Raw genomic sequence first — 19,907 nt, forward strand, 5'->3', positions numbered from 1 at the left:
TAAGCATAATATTTAGCTCATCCTAAACTAACACAAATTGTCTTAGATTGCCTTTCCATTACTTTAACATACATATATATCTGAAAATTTGGTTAACTCAGACAACAGACAGACAAATGTCTGTGACTATGTCATACAGCAGATAGCAAAATGCTTGCGTCAAACAAATATCTGCTTCAGACAAATTTTGTTTCTGTCTGTTTTTGTCTCACACATCAGACAGACATTTATCAAGCAAATGTCTTAGCTTGCGCCAGACATCAGACAGACAAGTGTCCATAAATAGATAAATGTCTGTGTCTATGTCATACATCAGACAAATGTCTATCTGACGCGCGAGACACACACAACCATTTGATGATGTCTTTTTTTTTGAGGAGGTGGAAATCTTCAAAAGACACTGGTCTGGACACACCAGCGTGTGGGATTTTTACCCACTAAAACCACCCCCGACTCCCTCCCTGCCCCGCGGAACCACCATAAGGTATTACATCACGGGGCGGAGTCAGCTCACTCTAGCTTAATCCCATTTCTTCTATACGCGGCGCACGTGCCCGCGCTTTTCTCCTTTCCTCTGCCTTTCGCAGTTTATCTCGAATAGATGCGATTATGGAGTTGACCGCATCCCAATTCTCTTGATGTGCTAGCATTTTCGGCATCAGATTTTCTGGTACCAGCACCTCCCCTAGAGTCTCCTCTAGATTCCTCCTTTCTTCCACAAATCTCGGACAGTGGAAGAATACATGCTCTGGGTCCTCTGGGACTCCCATCACAATTTGGACAGTCGGGTGAGGTCTCCAATTTAAACCTGTGAAGGTATTGGAGATATCCTCCATGTCCCGTGAGAAACTGGGTGAGATTATAGTTAATCTCACCGTGTCTTCTCTCCAACCACTCCTTGATGGCAGGAATGAGCCTGTGAGTCCACCGACCCTTTTCCGAGCGTTCCCACCGCTCTTGCCATCTATTTATGGATCTCTCCCTCTCAGCGTTCTTCGTCTGCGATAAGGGAGAGATTGGCTTCGCATGGTATATATTCGCCATCTCATCTGCCAAGATGTCAATCGGCATCATTCCAGAGATGACGAATGCTGCATCATCTGAGACAGTCCTGAAGGCAGAGCATACCCTCAGGGCTGTCCTCCTGTAGACTGCATTCAGTTTGCCAGTATTAACTGACATCTGCAACGCCTCGCTCCAAACTGGGGTGGCATAGAGCATGATTGAGGTCACCACCCTGGCTATAAGCAACCTAGAGGTGTGCCGTGTCCCTCCCACGTTCGGCATCATCCTCGCCACGGCCATACTAGCAGTGGATGATTTATCACAAACATACTATACGTGTTGCTTATAGCTGAGTTTCCTGTCTGTCACCATCCTCAAGTATTTGATGGTCGGCTTGGAAGTGATGATATGATTCCCGATTCTAACACAGGCGTTACTTCTCTTCTGGCGCTTAGTGATGAGGACCGCTTCTGTTTTTGCCTCCGCAAGCGTCAAACCAGAGCTCTCTAACCAGCATTTGACAGCACTGATTGTCTCACTTGAGTATATCTCAGCATCTTCGAGATGCTTTGCGACAACAACCAGCGCTATGTCATCAGCGTAACCCACACTGTGGCTTCCTCCGGAAGGGGAAGATTAAGTACATCGTTGTACATGATGTTCCACAGTAGTGGGCGCAACACGGAGCCCTGTGGGACACCCGCGGAAACGACGTACTCCTGGGGTCCGTCATCGGTGTCATACCAGAGCCTCCTTTTGAGTTAAGTAGCTATCGACGATAGCAGCGAGATAGGCGGGAATACCAACCTTCGCTAAGGATTGGCGTATTAAATTCCAATTGGCCGAATTGAATGCATTTTTCACGTCCAGGGTTACTACCACGCAATATTTGCTGGTACTACCCTTTCCGTGGATTGCATCTTCGGCCAAGCCAGTAACCAATTTGATGGCATCGATGGTTGATCTGGCTTTTCGGAACCCATACTGCCGATTTGAAGCCCGCCTTGGCTCTCAACAACCGGGAGTAATCTATTATAGATTACCCGCTCTAACATTTTCCCCACAGTGTCCAAAAGACATATGGGTCGGTATGACGATGGTTCACCTAGAGGTTTACCAGGCTTGGGCAGAAGTACCAACTTCTGTCGCTTCCATGCCGCTGGAAATATTCCCTCGGACATACACGCTTCGAACAACTCAGCGAACGTGTCCGGCCTGGATTTCACGGCAAGCTTAAGGGAATTGCCGTCACATTCAGAGGTGGTTGGAATGTGTCGGTGCTCTCCTCTTGCTGGGTGAATAAATCCTGGATGATTTTCAACAAGAGGGTGGGACACGTGATCTGCGGAGATGAATGGCCTCTGAATCGTCCCATCACGATTCCATAAGCTCTCCCCCACGGGTTTACGTCCGGTTATGAGCAGAGCTCCTTAAAGCATTTCCTCTTGCTTCGCTGGATGACGAGCTTGAGGGTTTTGCGGGCTACCTTGCAGGCGCACTCTTTCTACCGTTGATCGACTCTACCTACCGCCCTTTGAGCCGCTCTTCTGGCTCAGTGGCAGGCTGATCGAAGACCGGTCAGTTCATCATTCCACCATATTTTGGTCTTCTACGAGGGAATGAGCACCTCCTGGGCATGGATGTGTCACATGCTTTGGCGATACGTTGAGCCAGATGGACGGCTCTTTCCGTAGAGGCGCCTGCTTTATCAGGTTGATCTAACCACACCTCTATGAAGCTCTGCTCATCCAAAGATTTTGCAGACCAGCCTGAAATCTTTTTCGGTTTCGGGCCTGATAACTCTTTGCCCTGAGGCTCGACACATGTCTCAAATAAGATTGTCTGGTGATCGGTATGGGTGTAGCGTTCGTTGACGCACCAGGACAGCGAAGGGCTGATAAAGGTCAGGTCTACAACTGAGCCTGACCCCCCTTTCTGGAAGGTGTTTACAGCACCTTCCTTAGCCAAAACCATGTCCATCTGCGCGAAAGCTTCTATTAAACTGCGCCCCCTAGCATTTGATTCTCTTCTACCCCACTCTAGGGCCCAAGCATTGAAATCACCAGCAATCACCTTTGGACTTCGTCCCCTTATTATTATTCTGTTAAGGGAAAGTCGCACCGCGTCCTTGAAGAACTATTGTGCCCCTTTTACTGGTTATAGGGTACCTGTTGATCATAGTATCTCAAGCAGGCCTGTAACCGTTAGGAACTTTAGTATGTTCCCCACTTCCAGATCTTTCAGCTTTGCATCTGGTATTAAGTGTTCTCCCATATGTATCGATCTACTTTCCACAAGTGCCGGACACTGTCCCAGGACGTGCATAGAGGTTTCGTCCTCCTCCTCACAAAACCTGCAGGCAGTCTCCGTAGATATCCCTAGCTTCCCTAGGTGATAGTTCAGCCGACAATGACCAGTGAGAATTCCCACTATGATTCGGAGGTTCTTTTTGATGAGGTTTAAGCAATCCTTTGTACGCATGGGTTCGTATCCCCCAATAAGCACCCTGGACTGCTCCATCCCTGGTAGACCCGCCCAATATAGTTCGCTCAACCGTTTCTCTTCATTTTTAGATTCATAGCCATGAAACCGTTTCCGATTCCACAGAAGGGTTCTGGCCCGTGTAAAGGAATCCCTGCTTCTTGGCTAGTTCATCCGCTGCCTCGTTGCCTTCCAACCCAGCATGGCCTGAAACCCAAAGTATCCAGACCTTGTTGGACGAGCCGAGTGTATTCAGTCTCTCAAAGCATTCCCATACCAGTTTAGAGTCCACCTGGTTGGACCTAAGTGCCTTGATCGCTGCTTGACTATCGGTGAGAATGCCCCCTGTAGTTCCTTTGCAGATTAAAGGAGGCACATTTGTCTATGGCGTATATTTCCGCCTGGAATATACTAGTCTACCTGCCCATTGGCTCAAAGTACATTTTCCTTGGACCAATGATACCGGCACCCGCTCCCTCTGCTGTGAGGGATCCATCAGTGTACCAAGTAATCAGTTGCTGGTTTAAGCCGTATGTCGCAGCCACGCTCTCCCAGTTTGCCTTGTTACTCCAACGTGTTGCAAATTTCTTATCGAAGTGAAACCTCGTTGTCATGTTGTCCCGCGGTATCAGTAATTCGGGATACCGTCTAGAAAGGATATCAATCTTCCTTCGATTTAGGCAGCTCCCCGCCTCACTCATACTACCGGCCATCCTGAATATTGATCTCCTTGCCTGCATCTGTATGTGCACATGGAGAGGGGTTAATCCCAGAACGACCTCCAGGGATGCCGTTGGGCATGTCCTCATTGCCCCACTGATACACACGCAAACCAGCCTTTGGAGCTTATGTAATTCCTTGGCTTGTGTGCTGAGTTGGGTTCTTTCTGCCCAGATTACCGCTCCATAGGTAATCATTGGCCTTACTATTGCAGTATATATCCAAAGTAGTATCTTCGGGCTGCAACCCCATTTTTTTCCTGCTATGGATCTGCAAGTCATCAGAGTCCTCGTGGCTTTCCGACAAGTGTTTCCGACATGTGTCTTCCAAAGTAATTTTTGGTCTAGCGTTTTGATCTCTGTGTCTCGTTTCACCTCCATATCATGTAATGTTATGGCTTTCAGGTGATCCAGCTTACGCCTCCTAGTGAATGGTACTATGGTGGTTTTGGCTGGGTTGATCCGCAGTCCCACCTTCCTGCACCAGGCACTAGTAACCCTTAGTCCAGTTTGGATTCTATCACATAGTGTATATTCATATTTGCCCCTACAGATTTAAACAATGTCGTCCGCGTAACCCTGGGCTTGTATTCCAGTATTTGTTAACACGTCCAGGAGTTCATCCACTACCATACTCCACATCAGCGGCGATAGTATCCCACCCTGTGGACAGCCTTGAGTGGTGTTCATGATAATAGAATTTGTACCTGTTTGTACCTCTATTTGTCTGCTTTCTAGCATTTTGCCCATCCAGAGTGCCAGGGTGTTTCCCACTCCTTTGCGGCTCAGGGCATCTTCTATCTCTGTGTGCGATGTGTTGTCGAATGCTCCGTCGATATCCAAAAACGCGCACAGTGCAATTTCTTTTGTTTCTATGGCGTCCCGTAGTACCTCTGTCAGCTGATACAGAGTAGTTTCAGTTGACCGTTCTACCCGGTAAGCGTGTTGACAGTGATGTAGGGGATTACGCTTTAGAACGTTAGTTCTAATATAGTTGTCTATGACCTTCTCCACCGTTTTGAGTACGAACGATGTTAGGCAGATTGATCTGAAAGATTTATGGTGAAAAGGATCCTTTTGACCCGCTTTCGGAATAAAGACCACTTTTGCCCGTCTCCATGCCCTTGGTATGTAACCCAGTGCTATGCTCCCTCTTACCACCCTCAGACGAGACTTTAAGATAATTCCTAGGCCTCTCTGGATAAGTGCTGGGAAAATGCCATCTACTCCGGGAGATTTCATTGGTTTAAAAGTTCCCACTACCCATCTTAGCCTAGCTTCTGAGCATACCTCTTTTGCTCTCGCCTGCCGCCGAGGGCTAGGACCCCGGGAAATGAGTTCTGAGAAGCAGGTGTACCCTGTCCTCCTCATTCTCGGTGAATGCCCCATCTTCCTTTTCCAAGCAGACAGAGGATATTCCCCCGTCTTTGACTACAGCCTTGTACAGCCTGGTTGCTTCTGCGATCTGTTCGATCCCTTCACAGAATTCCCTAAAGCTGTTCCGTTTCACTTCCCTGATCGCGTTGCTATACGCAGTCAGTGCATTTTTATACCTCCACCAGTCCCCGGGTTGTTTTGCCCGGTTAAAGAGTTTTCGTACTTCTGTTCTCATTCTGGCTAGGTTCTTGTTCCACCATGGTACATCCCTTGATGACTTGACTGTCTTGGCCGGACAGCTGACCTCATATGCGTCAATGACGATTGTATTGAGGTTTTCCACCACCGTTTCTAATTCCAGTTCGCTCCTGATGTCACCGCCCCCTTGAAGGTGGGCAATGTTGTTGCCCAGGTGCGTTGTGTAGGATTCCCAATCCGTTCTCTTGGGATTCCTTATTATTCTTTTTATTTCGGAGTTACCCTCAATGTCGAATCTGATTATCCTGTGATCAGACATTGAGGGTTCATCCGACACCCTCGAATTCCTGACCATCCCGTTCATTAGGGTATTTCCTAGAGTTATATCTAGTACCTGTTGTCTGGTGCTGGTCACAAATGTTGAAGTGTTCCCTACGTTGTATATTTTTAACTTATTGCTAAGAATAAATTCGAGAAGGTACTCACCTCTACGATTAGTGTCGCTGCTTCCCCAGACTTCGTGGTGGGCGTCCCCTTGCGTCGAGAACAAGGTTATCAAGCATTTGCTCGAATTCAAACAGTGTCAATCTTGGTGGGGCATAGCAGCTGTATACATATACACCACTTATTTTCGCCAACACAAAGCCACTGGCGGCCTGACCTGCGGTACATTGTGTGGCCTGTCGACCACAAGCCCAAATCGCCGCTCCACCAGTCGAATCTGTGACCCATACGCCACCGTGACGGTTTCTGTACGGCTCACTTATGATGGCAATTTCCATCTTAGATTCGAACGTGGTCTGCTCGAGCAAACCCTGAGCGACCCTGCAATGATTGAAGTTTATTTGAATAAACCTCATTTTCTTATTGCAGGGAGCGCCTTCCTAAATTCGGGACATTTACTACTTCCGGCAATATGCCGGTTATCTGGTCCCTCTTTCACCTCGCACAATAGGCATTTGGGGTCCCTATTGCACTCTCTGGCAATATGGCCTTTCTCCCCACACCTTCTGCATCGATCGGATCGATCAATGCTGCTGGTGCATACCTTGGCGAAGTGCCCAAACATGAGGCATTTAAAGCACCAACTTAGTGAAGTCTGCTCTCTTAAACGGCAGACAACCCACCCAATCCGAATTTTTCCGGCCGCCAACAACTTCTGCGCTGTCTCCGCTGGTACTCGTATTGTGGCCATTTGAGTACCGCCATAGGCTTTTCGTAAACTCACAACAGACTCCTCGGCAAGTTCTTCCAACTTGAATTGCTCCTTCAGAGCAGTACAAATTTCTGCTTTCGATGTTATTTATGTTATTTCATCGAGATCCTTACATTGTATGTAGATCTCATGTTTTTGGGCACGCACTGCGGCATTCTCCCCAAGTGAGTCCTTCACCCGAGTGCGAAAGTCATCAGCCTTGCCCACGCTGGATCTTTTGAGCTCGAACATGAGATCCCCTCTCTGGGTTCTTCGGATTCGATTCTCATTTCCGCTCAGATCTTTTAGGTCGGGATCCGCTTTGACCTTTCTGAGTATCTCCGCGTAGGACAGATTCCCCTTACTGGAGATAACAATCGCATCTGGACGGGTTCGCACTTTTGCTTTTCCTTTCGCTTTTTTGCTCGTAACCTTAGTCGATCCATCGTTTCCGTTCGTCTTGGGCTTCGCAACGCTGGTCGAGTTTCCTAGATTCGCTGTATGCTTTCCTCCTTCTGAACTGTTGGTGTTGGTTTTCAGGATGTCCTGTCCGCCTTTTTTTCTCTTAGGCGCCTGCTGATTATTTAAAGGATCCCCCTCTTTTTCACGTACTCGCTTATTTCGCTGGGATTCGATGGTAGTACGGTTAGGCGTCACTTGGGTCGCTTGTGATACTGTTGGCACAGCGGGGTTCGGCGTGTCCTTATTATTCTTTTCCTCCATCTGTGTTCTATTGTAAACGACTCTAATAGCCCTCACCATATTCTTTATGGCTTGGTGCACGTTGTGCTTGTCCTTGGTAAACTCGGACAGCTCAACTATTTTTGCCCCAAGCTGGGTGAAGGGTAATTCCTCCGGATCGGGACTCTGCTCCCTATAAGTCCCGGCAGGGTTACTCCTTTTAAACGCTGTTTCACTTTTGCCAGTTATTGATCTTGCCTGTACTTTATCCTTCATAGCTTTTAGCATTGGTGGAGATCTCAAAGTTGATGAGCTTCTTTTAAATGGATCCTTTTCTTGGTCCTGGAGCACCTCTTTCTGTCGCGCATCTTGAACATATGCGGTGGGTGTTGCCACAGTTTTTGTCGTCCAACGATCCGTCTTCAGTTCATCCTTGGTTGGTCTTGCTACTGGAGTTCTCGGTAAGGTCGTACTTCGCTTGAACACTTCTTTCTTCAGATCCAAATCACTTGTAACATTATATGCCAAGGTGGCCAAGTTGTCCACCACCGAGGCACTGCGATCGAGGGATATCGAGGGCTGGGAGCCCGCTTGCTCACTCCCAAAAGCCGCCGGTACTGGGTTTCCGAGCCCCTGCACCGTAAGTTTACTCCTTCTCTCGTCTTCCATAGTGGTTTTATGTTCTGGATATCCTTCCCATAGCCATTTTGGTCCGCGCACCAGAGATGAGCAAACACTAGCCCATACACAGTCAGAAAAGAAAAGTGCATGAACACATATTTACACTTCAATAAGTATGCCCCAATCCGCCAGCTGGGGTCGCGCCTGATGGGAGATCTGGCCACTCCTCACAGGCATTTGATGATGTCTGAAAATGCCTGTGAGGAGGGGCCAGATCCCCCATCAGGCGCGACCCCAGCTGGCGGATTGGGGCATATCTATTGATGATGTCTGACCCAGGCTCAGTCTGTCTGTCTGTCTGTCTGGTGTGAGAGACAGACACAGGCATTTGTCAGCTGCACAAAAAGATTTTTTCTGAAACAGATATTTGTCTGACATAGACATTTGTATGCCTGATGTCTGAAACATGCACACATGCCCGTTTTCTGTTTGAGGTAACCGGAGGCATTTTCCTACGCCAAACATAAGTTACTAATAGTATTTTCAATATGTTTACCTCGCATATACGCTAGGCTATAAATCTGTCGCGTCGTTCCCAGTGGACATTAGCAAAACTGTCGTGTCGTGCCGGTCCGAGAAAGCGCGCTCCTTAAATCAAATGCGGTTTGACTTTTTGCTTCGTAAATATGCAAAAAATAAAAACTTAGTGCACGTTCATTTAATTCGGTTACTTCAGAGCATCAAGTTATTCAGTGTGGATTTCCGTGTTTGGTTTTGCTAAACCAGCACATTCCAGTGGACATACCCTATAATTTGAAAGCTACGAGCTTCCCCTATTTCTGATTTACGACGTAACATCAAATAAAGAGCTGGGTCAGCGTATAGATCAAATTAAAGGAACGAATTGCGGAGAAATGGAACAACAGGAAATTCCGAACATTTATAAATAATATCCAGACTCCAATAAGCCGATTTCTAATTACAATAAAGGCCGTTTCATTATAAACACCCAAATGCACTCGGAATCAGATGACACACTAACATCATTTCTTTGATGGAAGCGATAGTTGTAGGAAACTTTCTTGGTAAGGGGCTTTAGTATCACACTTTTTGCAGCTTTGCAAAATAAAGAAATACGAAGTTTAGCGGTTTTAAACGTTAGCCACGCATGAGCTTATAAGCAGAAGCATATACGTGGCATTTTCAGCTTATGTGATAACCACAGCTTGTTAATATTACGTTAACGATGTAAAATAAATGTTGAATTTAAAAATGTGATCTTTATGCACTTTTGCTTGCACATATTATAGTTACGATTAAAGGTTTTCTGTAAAATGAATAAACTAAAGAATTTCACAACAGAAGTTCGGTTTGAAAAGTTGGCTCATCATCCTGAAAAGGCTAATTCGGGTCATCCACTTGATACGTGCGTCAGCATAACCGAAAACATTCATTCAAAACATTCACCTTCTGTACCGTACTTATTTGCATTCCTGTCCAACCATTTACCATTTTGTATTCCGAACCGAAATCACTTTGTATAAGGTCTTCCTTGCTAGGGGCGACACACTCATTATCGAAAGGAAGACTCGATCAAAGAACTACATGGTTCATCACTAGTCAACTTACCTTAGAATCCTTTACTTGCTGCAGACGACTCCGCCCAGTTTGTCCTTTCAGATCACGTAACAACACAAATATTCGATTTACACCGTTGCACGACCGTAGCAGCTTCTCTAGTAGAGCTTTGCCCATCAACCCTGGTGAAGTACAACACAAACATCAAAGATTATTCATATTCGTCCCTTTAGGTCATAATTGGTAAAAAATTGGGAGATTTCTTCAAGGATTTGGAAAAATTACCCGAACCACCCGTCACAAATATATCCCGCCCGCAATAAAATTTCTTGATCGGATCGCTCATTTTAGATAACTGAATATGTTTCCCGATTTAGAATTTAGAACTGACTTGGACGAAACAAAAAACTGAACTGAAGTGGATCGTTTTCCGCCATAAGCATAAGAGTGAAGCGCATTTTCTTTCTTTGAATTTTAAAACTTTCCGCGGATGATCAGCCTCGTGAATATTCAATAGCGCTCACCATTTGTGGGGAGCAACTTTGTATGTTTCGTATAAAAATCGAATACATTAACATAGAAGAACGAAAACTATTTACACAAAATAAAGCCCCTTTTTGTGACTAACCTATGCGCTGCCCAAGTTCACTTCCGGCAATATGCCCCACATTTTTTGACGACTTAGAGAGAATCACGCTCTTGCTTGACAGTTTAGTTGCCTAAGAAGAAGTCATCTCTTAATGTCCAACATGTTTACAAAGGTAACTCAGAAGCGTTTGGCTTGACGCAGAATCGGTGCGAGTATGATCGATTTCCTGTTCACGGTGATCAAATGAATACCTTCTAACAATTGACCGAAATTAACAAGGGTGGCAACTAAAAGGAGCACCTCAGCATGCCTTCCTATTGTAGGCGAAACAATTTTATACAATACTAATGTACCCCGTAGACGTTGTTCTGCATAAGTATATTTACAAAAACTACGGATGTACCTCGTGTACTAGAAGAAGTAAACATTCACATGATTCATTTGCCCCTGAAATTTGTCCTCACGTACTCCTAGGCTGCAAACGGGTTTAATTTAAAGTGGCTCTTACCGCGAAGCTTACCGGATTATCTGGAGATGGCTGTCTAATGCATATGTTTCACAAGAATTGGTTGATGTGCTCCCGGCCGCATTATTTGCGGTTGCCCCTTTGTGATCTTTTCAAAGTGGTTGTGCACATATGGCAGGTAGAGTTTCTTGTGGGCTTTAGTGTGGAGTAACGCTTTGTAACTCGGGCCCCGTACCTCTTGATTGCGGTAGAGCTATTAGATAGGCCTCTCATGAGTATAAATGCCGGGACTCTAATTCTAGTCTCCCAACCAATCCTGTCTGAAGAAGACCACGAGATTATACCTATACGACAGCCATTTATGTTAAACTCTCTAGACCTTGATGTCCTTACAACCCGAATGTGGGTGTGAACTTACCATATTCTACTAACTTTACCGCTCCAAACGAATCCATTTGAAAGCATGCATTATGTTTCCGAATAGGATGTAAATAGTGTTTGGTTTCCTGAGAAATTCCAGCGATATGAGCTAGAACCGGAACTGGCGGGTTAGTGGTGATAAATTGACTTTGTTAATGGAACAGTACATGTCAGGATCTTTCACTGAAACTTAAAAGCGCGATGATTTAAGCACAATATAGCCGTTAGATGAATGAGGACATTTCAATGCATTTTGCACTCGTAGTCTTAATTAGATTTGAATAGTGCTTTATTGGTTTCAAGTTATCAATCTTGTTCAAGCCTGCCGTGCGCGTTCAGCTTAGCGTCGTGTACACAACACTTTGTCGAGATGTTGAGAGAAACTCAAACTCACATGTTGTTAAATTATGCCTCTCGCTTTTCCTGTTTTCAGCAGCTCTTAAAATAGAAGCTCTAACGTTTTCCGGAGAAACTAATAGCCACTTTCAGGATGACATATGATGGCACAAAATGTCACGTGCTACACCGAGGCAAAATCACGGATTTAGATAGACAAGCAGGTAGATTTGGACTGAAGATAAACACCAACAAAATCAAGTTTCTCAGTCTGACGGGTCATCGCACTCTCCCAATCTGCATTAATGGGCAGAGCATCGCCGGTCTTGATGAATTTAAATATCTAGGAAGTGCGGTTTCTGACGACAATGGCATCGAACTGGATGTCGCCCGATGCACTAGCAGGACTAGTCTCATTGTTGCTGCCCTGTCTAAAATCTAATCGCCTGAATACGGGCTCCGTCCCTACTTGACTGTTGAAATCTACAAGTATGATTTTGATATCATACTTGGGACAAGCTTCGAGGGTTCGCTCAACTGCCTCGTAGAAAGTATCCTTCTGAACGTTTATGAGGCTTATATTTCTAAATTTTCCTCGCAAACGCAGAGTGCATCGCCATTCGCTTATATTTTCAAAGCCGATAACAGCAGGTTTTATTTTTTGGCTGACTAAGAAACCTACTGTGAGCACATGGCTTACTAGATGGCCGCTATAGTATATGGTGTAGCGACTCTTCTCCAGCAAACCGGTCCCTGTCCATCGTATCTCTTGCCACTCAGCTATGAATGAGCACCTGAATTAAATCAGCGTTGCTGACCACATTGCCACCTATAGGTTACTGTAATCTTGTAGTGTACCGGTACGGTATTGAATGAAGTACTCTAACACACTATAAAGCCCTCATCCAATTGGATTGTGGCGCCAAGGATTATTATTATCTATGAACGTATGTAACCTCTGCTTTCGTGCATAGAGTAAAATGGAAATGCGCCAAGATGAGTTTGATCAATTAAATGGAATGTTTGTTTATTTCGGATGAACACAATATTTACATATACAGTATGTACAATACATACTCGTACATGTGCATCTTATAGTTTGGCAAAATGAGAAGCAATATTTTATATTCTTAGCTATGTACCTTTCACCAGAAGCGTCGACCTTCTGGTATTCCGACTTGTTTTCTATTTTGTTCATTTCGATAGGTGCCCCATGTTTGCATATTTTTTAGGATTTTTTTGGTGCGTGGGCACGCACCGGAAGACACGTAATTTGTTGTGAGATAACACGTGAGCGATCGAAATGCTCAAAGGACCCCCTTTTCCCGAGCCTGGCAAGCACATGTCGACTTTGGATGGAGCTTCAATGTTTGCCGGCGGACCTTCACGGTTAATTTCGCCATCTTTTTAGGTTTTTGGGATAGATCTACCTTCTTGGTCGTCTCTGCCCACGCAAGACGGCCTTTTGGCCACCGGCATTTCAATTAGTCATTCCAAACATTTATCGTTTTGATTAGCAGTTATGTACTAAGATACTATGGTCGGATGAATAACAATTTATTTGAAACAAGAAACAAACTTCAAGATGAGTAACAAAAAAAAAACTAGGCGAACACCAGACTTAGATGCCTGATAACCTTAAAAGAAAGGTAGGTAAGAAAGCTATATTTATTGGGTCAAATATTAGAAGGCGTCTAGTGGATCAGGAGTGCCAATATCACGACAGTTTTCCACAAACAGGGATGATTCGCATTTAATCCTTATGGCAGCGCGTATTGAACCCGCGTACCCGAGTATATTGCTTCGACAAAAGGGATTGCTGGCTGGGAAATTTCTTTTTCCGACTTCTTTTTTCTCGGAAATAAGAAGTACCCAACAAGTACAACTACCGATTCAAAGCTACCTATTAACAGATAAGGTGGGTAATAAGATGGTGTATCGCCCTTGGCTGTATGATGTCTTTTGGTGGCAAGCGCGTGGTTGGATATGTCGTAGTCAGACAATCTTTTTCCTAGCCAAGTATCAAATCGAGCGTATAATCCTGAAAAAAAAACGCTATACAATATGTTGCATAGATAATTGTAACAGTAAATGAATAAAACGTGGTCACGAACGAGTTCTAACAACTTTGCTTTCTTTCTCTTATAAAAAATGAAATAAATATAGGTGACATCGCAGGCATATGGGCTGCTACAGTTATACACACATGTATGATAAGTTATGCAGAGAACGCATGCATCCAGGCAAACGTTTTTTGCTCAACCTGTACGCTTCTTGCTTATTAAGGGCAAATGAGGGGAAACAAATCTGATTGTGATCACAAAATCAATCCATGTGTTAAGCAGACCGTGGGATTAAGTCTACACGACAGGTGATCACGTTAAACCACTAAGAATGTAACCACTAAAAGTGCAATTGAATGCTTCTTTGGAAAATCAATCGGTCCCTCAAATATGACGACAACATAAAAATTTTGAAAAGATTGTAGTAAACCCGGGTACCCAGGGTACTCCCGGTATTGAACAACGGGATATTAAACTTAACTGTTAATCTTATTATTTTTACATAGTTAAATAATATAACGGAAGTATTTGACGATCTTCCACCAAATACGTAAGATATGTTAAAAATAACATTCAAATGGGTACGCGGCTACGATATGTTAAAAGTAGCATTTAAGTGGGTACCCGCCTGGGAGAAAGCGGGCACCCGGGTACTGACATAAGGGTTAAGGGTGTTGTGGAGCAATTTTTCGGTAACAATAAAGATCCTACTTACAAAAATATAGTCTTTTTGTGCCTCGATTTGCCTCATGAACCTAAAGGAATATTTTCCCCAATCTCACCTGGGAACTGTGAGTGAAGAACAAGGAGGACGTTTCCATCAAGACATCAACAAGATGAAAGGAAGATAGCAAGAGATTCGAGCACAGCAATGCTGGCAAACTACTGCTGGATGCTTCTCATAAGATGTATCAAGTGGAGCCTTATAGTAAACGATTTGAAGTAAATTCACCACCTTTAAAAAAAAAATGTCTAGAACCGTGTAATCGTTGGGACGGCAATCTACCTGCATCTTGACTTCACTTAGGTACTCATTCACGGCTGAGTTGATTAGCAATCTTCGATTCCGGCAGCGCTCCAATCACCAAACCACCCGGAGTTGCTTGTATAGATCTCATTTTTTGGTACTGTAGATCTATTGTTTTCAATGCAGTTTGGTTGTAATGTGGTTTGCACGTGCCTGCCTCCACTGATAGTTGTGTTATTGCCCATTGATTACTTTCATAAACTTCTATCAGACTCATAATGGATTCTCCTCCAAAGTCGTCTAACTCAAATTGTTTTTTCAAGGCAGTGAATGCGATCTTATGGAGAGCCTTGCACTGTACATTTGCAAATATGTCTTATGTTTTTGAAAACGTACCGCGTACATTCTACCCGGATGAATTTATAACATGGCAACAAAAACCACCAGTTTTTCCCACCAAGGATTTTTCCCTTTTTCCCTTCGGTTCTTCGAATCTTACTGACACTTCCGCCTAGGTCTCTTAGGCCGGGGTCAGCCTAGGTGACTGTCAGCCTGAATGTCTTTCTGTCCGTCACATGCACTTTCTTAAAAATGGTTGCTGTTATTGGTACGAAACTTGATGCAAAGGTAGCGAATGTGAGCCCCCTCGCATGCAGTAACATCCTTTTCAATTCGGGTTAAGGGGGACTGTAAAACTCTTTTCACCATGTCCAGTATTAAATCAAAGGCCTCGATTAGTACTTTCAAAAATTGTGTAACCCTCTGTTTAAACAAAGTTAATAATATTACATTATTTTATATTTTAGAAATTACCTAGAAAACCTCTTAATCCTAGAATCGTCAAGTTGCAATAACATAGGCAATAATACTGAATACTACATAAATACATAAACATTACGAGATATGTGCAAATATACACTCGGGAATACACAAAATCTTCCTACCTAAAGCGATCAGTACCTTTGATTTTTCTTCCACTTTTTATACATATTTTTATTCACATTTTTATTTTTATTTCTCTTGGGCTTTACTTCGAAGCCGACGTTTGTATTTATGCCACATACTTTCTCCCGTCCAAAAATTGTCTGTTTTTTATTTAGGGGCCCCTTCATTCTCTAGAGGTTTCGCCACTTTTTCTTGCAGTTTTTCTTTGTGGATGTTGGTCAACGAGCGCGCGATTTGATGTCATTTTGGTCACTTGTGACACTGTTGGAACAACAAGTTTTGGCTTTATCTTAGAACCCCTCTCTTCCTCTTGTGACTTATTAAAAAGGATGCTGATGAATGTAATGAACTTAAGGGAAATAGGATGACCAAACGACGATCCAGAGTGGCCGCTCAGGCGACACGTGCTTGCACGCCTCTGTGCTAGGCAGGCTCGGGAAAGTGGGGGTTGCCTTTGAGCGATAACGAACAAGGGAATTCGGCTCGACCGCGCGCGTCGTAAGTCTCCGGACCCGAGTGCCGCGATCAAGATTCAAGATCCACGACGGATCACACTCTCTCTCTCTCTCTTGCTTCGTCTGCCTCGGATGGTTATTGAGGCGCAGCACCTAAGGTGCCCTCCCGTCTTTAACATTCTCAGGCCATTATGCCATCAAATTGAAAAAAAAATTCAAAGGAAATTTATTTTACCTCTATATTATCAATCCATCATCAAAGAAAAATCGAGAGGAAAAATTAAGGAAAAAAAACTAAATTCAAATACCAATTGAAAAAAATTCATAAAATAATTAGTGCGTTAAAATAAATGTAAATGTAAATGTCAACAAATGATGAAATATAAATACAAAACAAAAGAGTAAGAATAATACAAAAAAAAAAGTCGGGAAACCGGAAGCTTAACGCTTCAGGTATAAAAGGTTTTGTGTTCCCCTATGTGTTCTCCATTGGCTGATAACATTGACCCGAGATATTTAAATGGTTCAGTTCTGGGCAGATTACTGCCATTGCCAGAAATGAGCGATTTAAATATCTCAAGGGGCAGGTTACTGCCATTGACAGAACTCAGCGCTTTAAATATCTCGAGTCAATGCTATCAGCCAATGGAGAACTGCGTAATGAAATTGTTTCACACATTAACGCAACCTGGATGAAGTGGCATTCCACAACTGGTGTTCTTTGTGATCGAGGTATCAGCGTACATCCCAAATCTAAAATTTACTGCAATGTCGTCCGTCTGCCGCTCTCTATAGTTCTGAGTGTTGGCCGACTATAAAGGGCAATGAACGGCGTCTTGCGGTAATAATAATAATAATAATAGGTTGCGTGTTCATATCACGTCGGGGTCACCAAACTCCGCCGAAGCCGGTCCCAAGCCCGGTTGTGAAAGGAGGAGGGATGGATAGCTTCAGTCTGAATGGCTGTACGCCACCGCAGCGTCTCAGGGGGTAGGTGAGGAAAGTGCAGGAACTTTGCAGTCTTGCAGATTACTCACTAAGGAAGCTATCTACACACCTGGCAGCTAGGGATAAAATGCACCACCAAAAAATGAGAAGAAGGAGAAATTTAAGGTCCGGTACGGATAACCGGCGGGAGTCGTCTGACTTGGTGACTGGGTCGGGCTCTCGTAATGGACAGCACGGCGTCGAAACCGCTAGTCGTGGGGCGGTTCGACGTCGAGGCGCCACGACGACCAGGAGCACAGCTCCGCCTGCTGCAGCTGTTTCGCCACAATCTGTGGCGACCACTTCAGCAGGTTCGCGTAGGAAGCGGATGAAATGGACTGAAGAAATGAACCTCTTCATCATCCGCTCCTACTACGAAATAACGGCGGGGGCGGGTACAACATCTTACCGCCCCTTGTTGCACCAGAGATTCGTCGAGCGTTTCCCGCAATTCGCGCACGCGACTGTGCAGCGAGTCGCAGACCAGTACCGCTTCATCACTCGCAGTGACACAATCCCGGCCACCATCAGGGAACGTGTTCGACTTGAAGTCATCGGGGAAACTGGTGACCGAGAGTCGATGGGGGCAGAGGCGGCGGCATCAACAACACCACGCCGCAGTGCAGGCAACAGGTTCAGTACTCGCCGAAGCAGTCTTCTCCACCGTCCAGCTGAGGTTTCCGCTGAAGTTCGGGACGAATTCCAAAGAGCGTGTATAGAATTCTCGGATATGGATCCTTTGCATAGACCAGGTATTCCCAGGCTCTATGCATCTCCAGCAACTCCGGGAATTCTATCTCAAATCAATGATGAGATTGCATCTCGACTGTGTGCTGATATGTCGCTGCTGCAACTACAATCACTTGTGTATTGTGGTGCAGTTGCGGCTATCAGATTGCACGGTCAGAAGATTCGCTTTCGCGTTATTGGTTTGAGTGACAAAAGAGATCCACCATGGAAAATTCGTCTGGAACGTCGGCGGGACTCACTAAGGCAGGACATTGCTAGACTGATTCAGATCAGCACTGGCAATGCCAGCCGACGGGTGAGAAATAAAGTGCAGAGGGTTTACCGGAACTATGCCATCCCCTGTGAGACACCCGTAGTTGAAATTCTGGACACACTAAAACAGAAACTTTCTGTCATATGCAGTCGGTTACGACGGTATGGCGAAAGTTATTCCAGACGTGTCCAGAATGCAACATACGCGAGGAACCAGCGGAGCTTTTTCAGATCTCTCAACGAATCCCAACAGAGCGCCCAGACAATACAGTTCTCGGTGACGGAAGCGAAAGAGTATTGGGGTGGACTTTGGGGGTTACCTGCCCAGCATGCTGAGTGGATCACCGCCGAAGGCACCCGCCATGCCAATACACCTGGCATGAATTTCGCGGATGTTACCGAAGAGCAAGTTCGACGAGCCATAAACATCTCGAAGAACTGGAGGGGCCCAGGTCTGGATCGGGTGCAGAATTTCTGGTATAAGAAATTTACCAGCGTACACAGTCGGTTGGCACGCAGTATAAATGAGGTCATGAGTCGGCCGGAGGAATTTCCACCTTTCCTCACTGCGGGGATTACCTACCTTATCCCTAAGAAGGACACGGTGCAGGACCCCGCAGACACAAGACCGATCACTTGCTTACCAACCCTCTACAAATTCATCACATCCATTATTAGTGGAAGGATCAATGCGCACCTCGAGACCAGCAACATTCTGTCCGAGGAGCAGAAGGGCTGCCGAGTTGGATCAAGGGGTTGCAAAGAGCAACTCATTATCGACTCGGTAGTTTTAGGACAAGCAACTAGAGGCTAAAGAAACCTCTTCAGTTGCTATATCGATTATTCCAAGGCTTTTGATAGCGTTCCGCACACCTGGCTAATCGACATCCTACATCTGTACCGCATTGATCCGAAACTAATAAAGTTTTTGGCGACAGTCATGAAAGGGTGGCATACCACCTTATCGGTGCGTACATCTGAGGGTGCTAATACCTCAGAACCCATCCGTATACGGAGGGGCATCTTCCAGGGGGTTTCGTTAAGTCCCCTTTGGTTTTGTATGGCACTGAACCCCCTTTCATGGCTACTGAATGATGCTAGAGGGCATGGTTTTGCAATAAAGTATGGCCTACGTGCTAAGTGCGAACTGACACACTTGATGTACCTAGATGACATCAAGCTGTATGCTGGTACTGACAACCATCTTAGAAGTCTGTTGCGAATAATAGATATGTTCAGCCGTGTTATTCGGATGGAGTTTGGATTAGACAAGTGTCGAATCCAAGCCATCCGCAAAGGTCATCACGAGCCGCATGCCGGACATAGCATTGGTGACCTTCACATCGAAGCTATGACCGAGACGGACTTCTACAAGTACCTAGGAATTCTGCAAGGAACCCATGCTCGAGTTGGTGATCTGAAGGATGCTCTGCTGTCCGAATTCCTACGACGTGTAAAGCTGGTGTTGAAATCGCATCTCTCGGGGAAGAATAAAATAAGCGCGTTGAATGTATTCGCTATCCCTTCACTGGCTTATGCATTCGGAATATTGCCGTGGACGAAGACCGACCTGGAAAACGTCCAGCGGCGGATACGGACAACTATGTCCAAATTCCGAATGCATCACCCAAAGTCTGCCGTGGAGCGGATGAACCTGCCTCGTGACATCGGAGTTAGGGGCGTGGTTGACGTGGCGGCACAACATCATCGCCAAGTCGAGTCGCTGCGCGCTTATTTTTACAGCAAAGAGCAGGCGAGTCACTTGCATTCGGCTGTCTGTAAGGCAGACTGTGGACTAACTCCACTTAACTTGAAGGATCGA

The 19,907-nt window shown here is 45.2% G+C and overlaps 1 protein-coding gene across 1 annotated transcript in view; it reads right to left on the reverse strand.

Moving 5' to 3' along the window:
- LOC119659544 (fatty acyl-CoA reductase 1-like) overlaps positions 1–10,284 on the reverse strand; it is a 56,277-nt gene extending 45,993 nt beyond the window's left edge. The window contains exons 1-2 of the mRNA XM_038067695.1: positions 10,141–10,284; positions 9,907–10,037 (exon numbers count right to left, since the gene is read on the reverse strand). Coding sequence (XP_037923623.1) covers positions 9,907–10,037; positions 10,141–10,201 — 192 coding nt within the window. The 5' untranslated portion in view covers positions 10,202–10,284. The remainder of the gene's footprint in view (positions 1–9,906; positions 10,038–10,140) is intronic.
- Between the last annotated feature and the right edge of the window lie 9,623 nt (positions 10,285–19,907).

Source organism: Hermetia illucens, chromosome 1, assembly GCF_905115235.1.
Source record: "Hermetia illucens chromosome 1, iHerIll2.2.curated.20191125, whole genome shotgun sequence".
Classification (NCBI taxonomy): domain Eukaryota; kingdom Metazoa; phylum Arthropoda; class Insecta; order Diptera; family Stratiomyidae; genus Hermetia; species Hermetia illucens.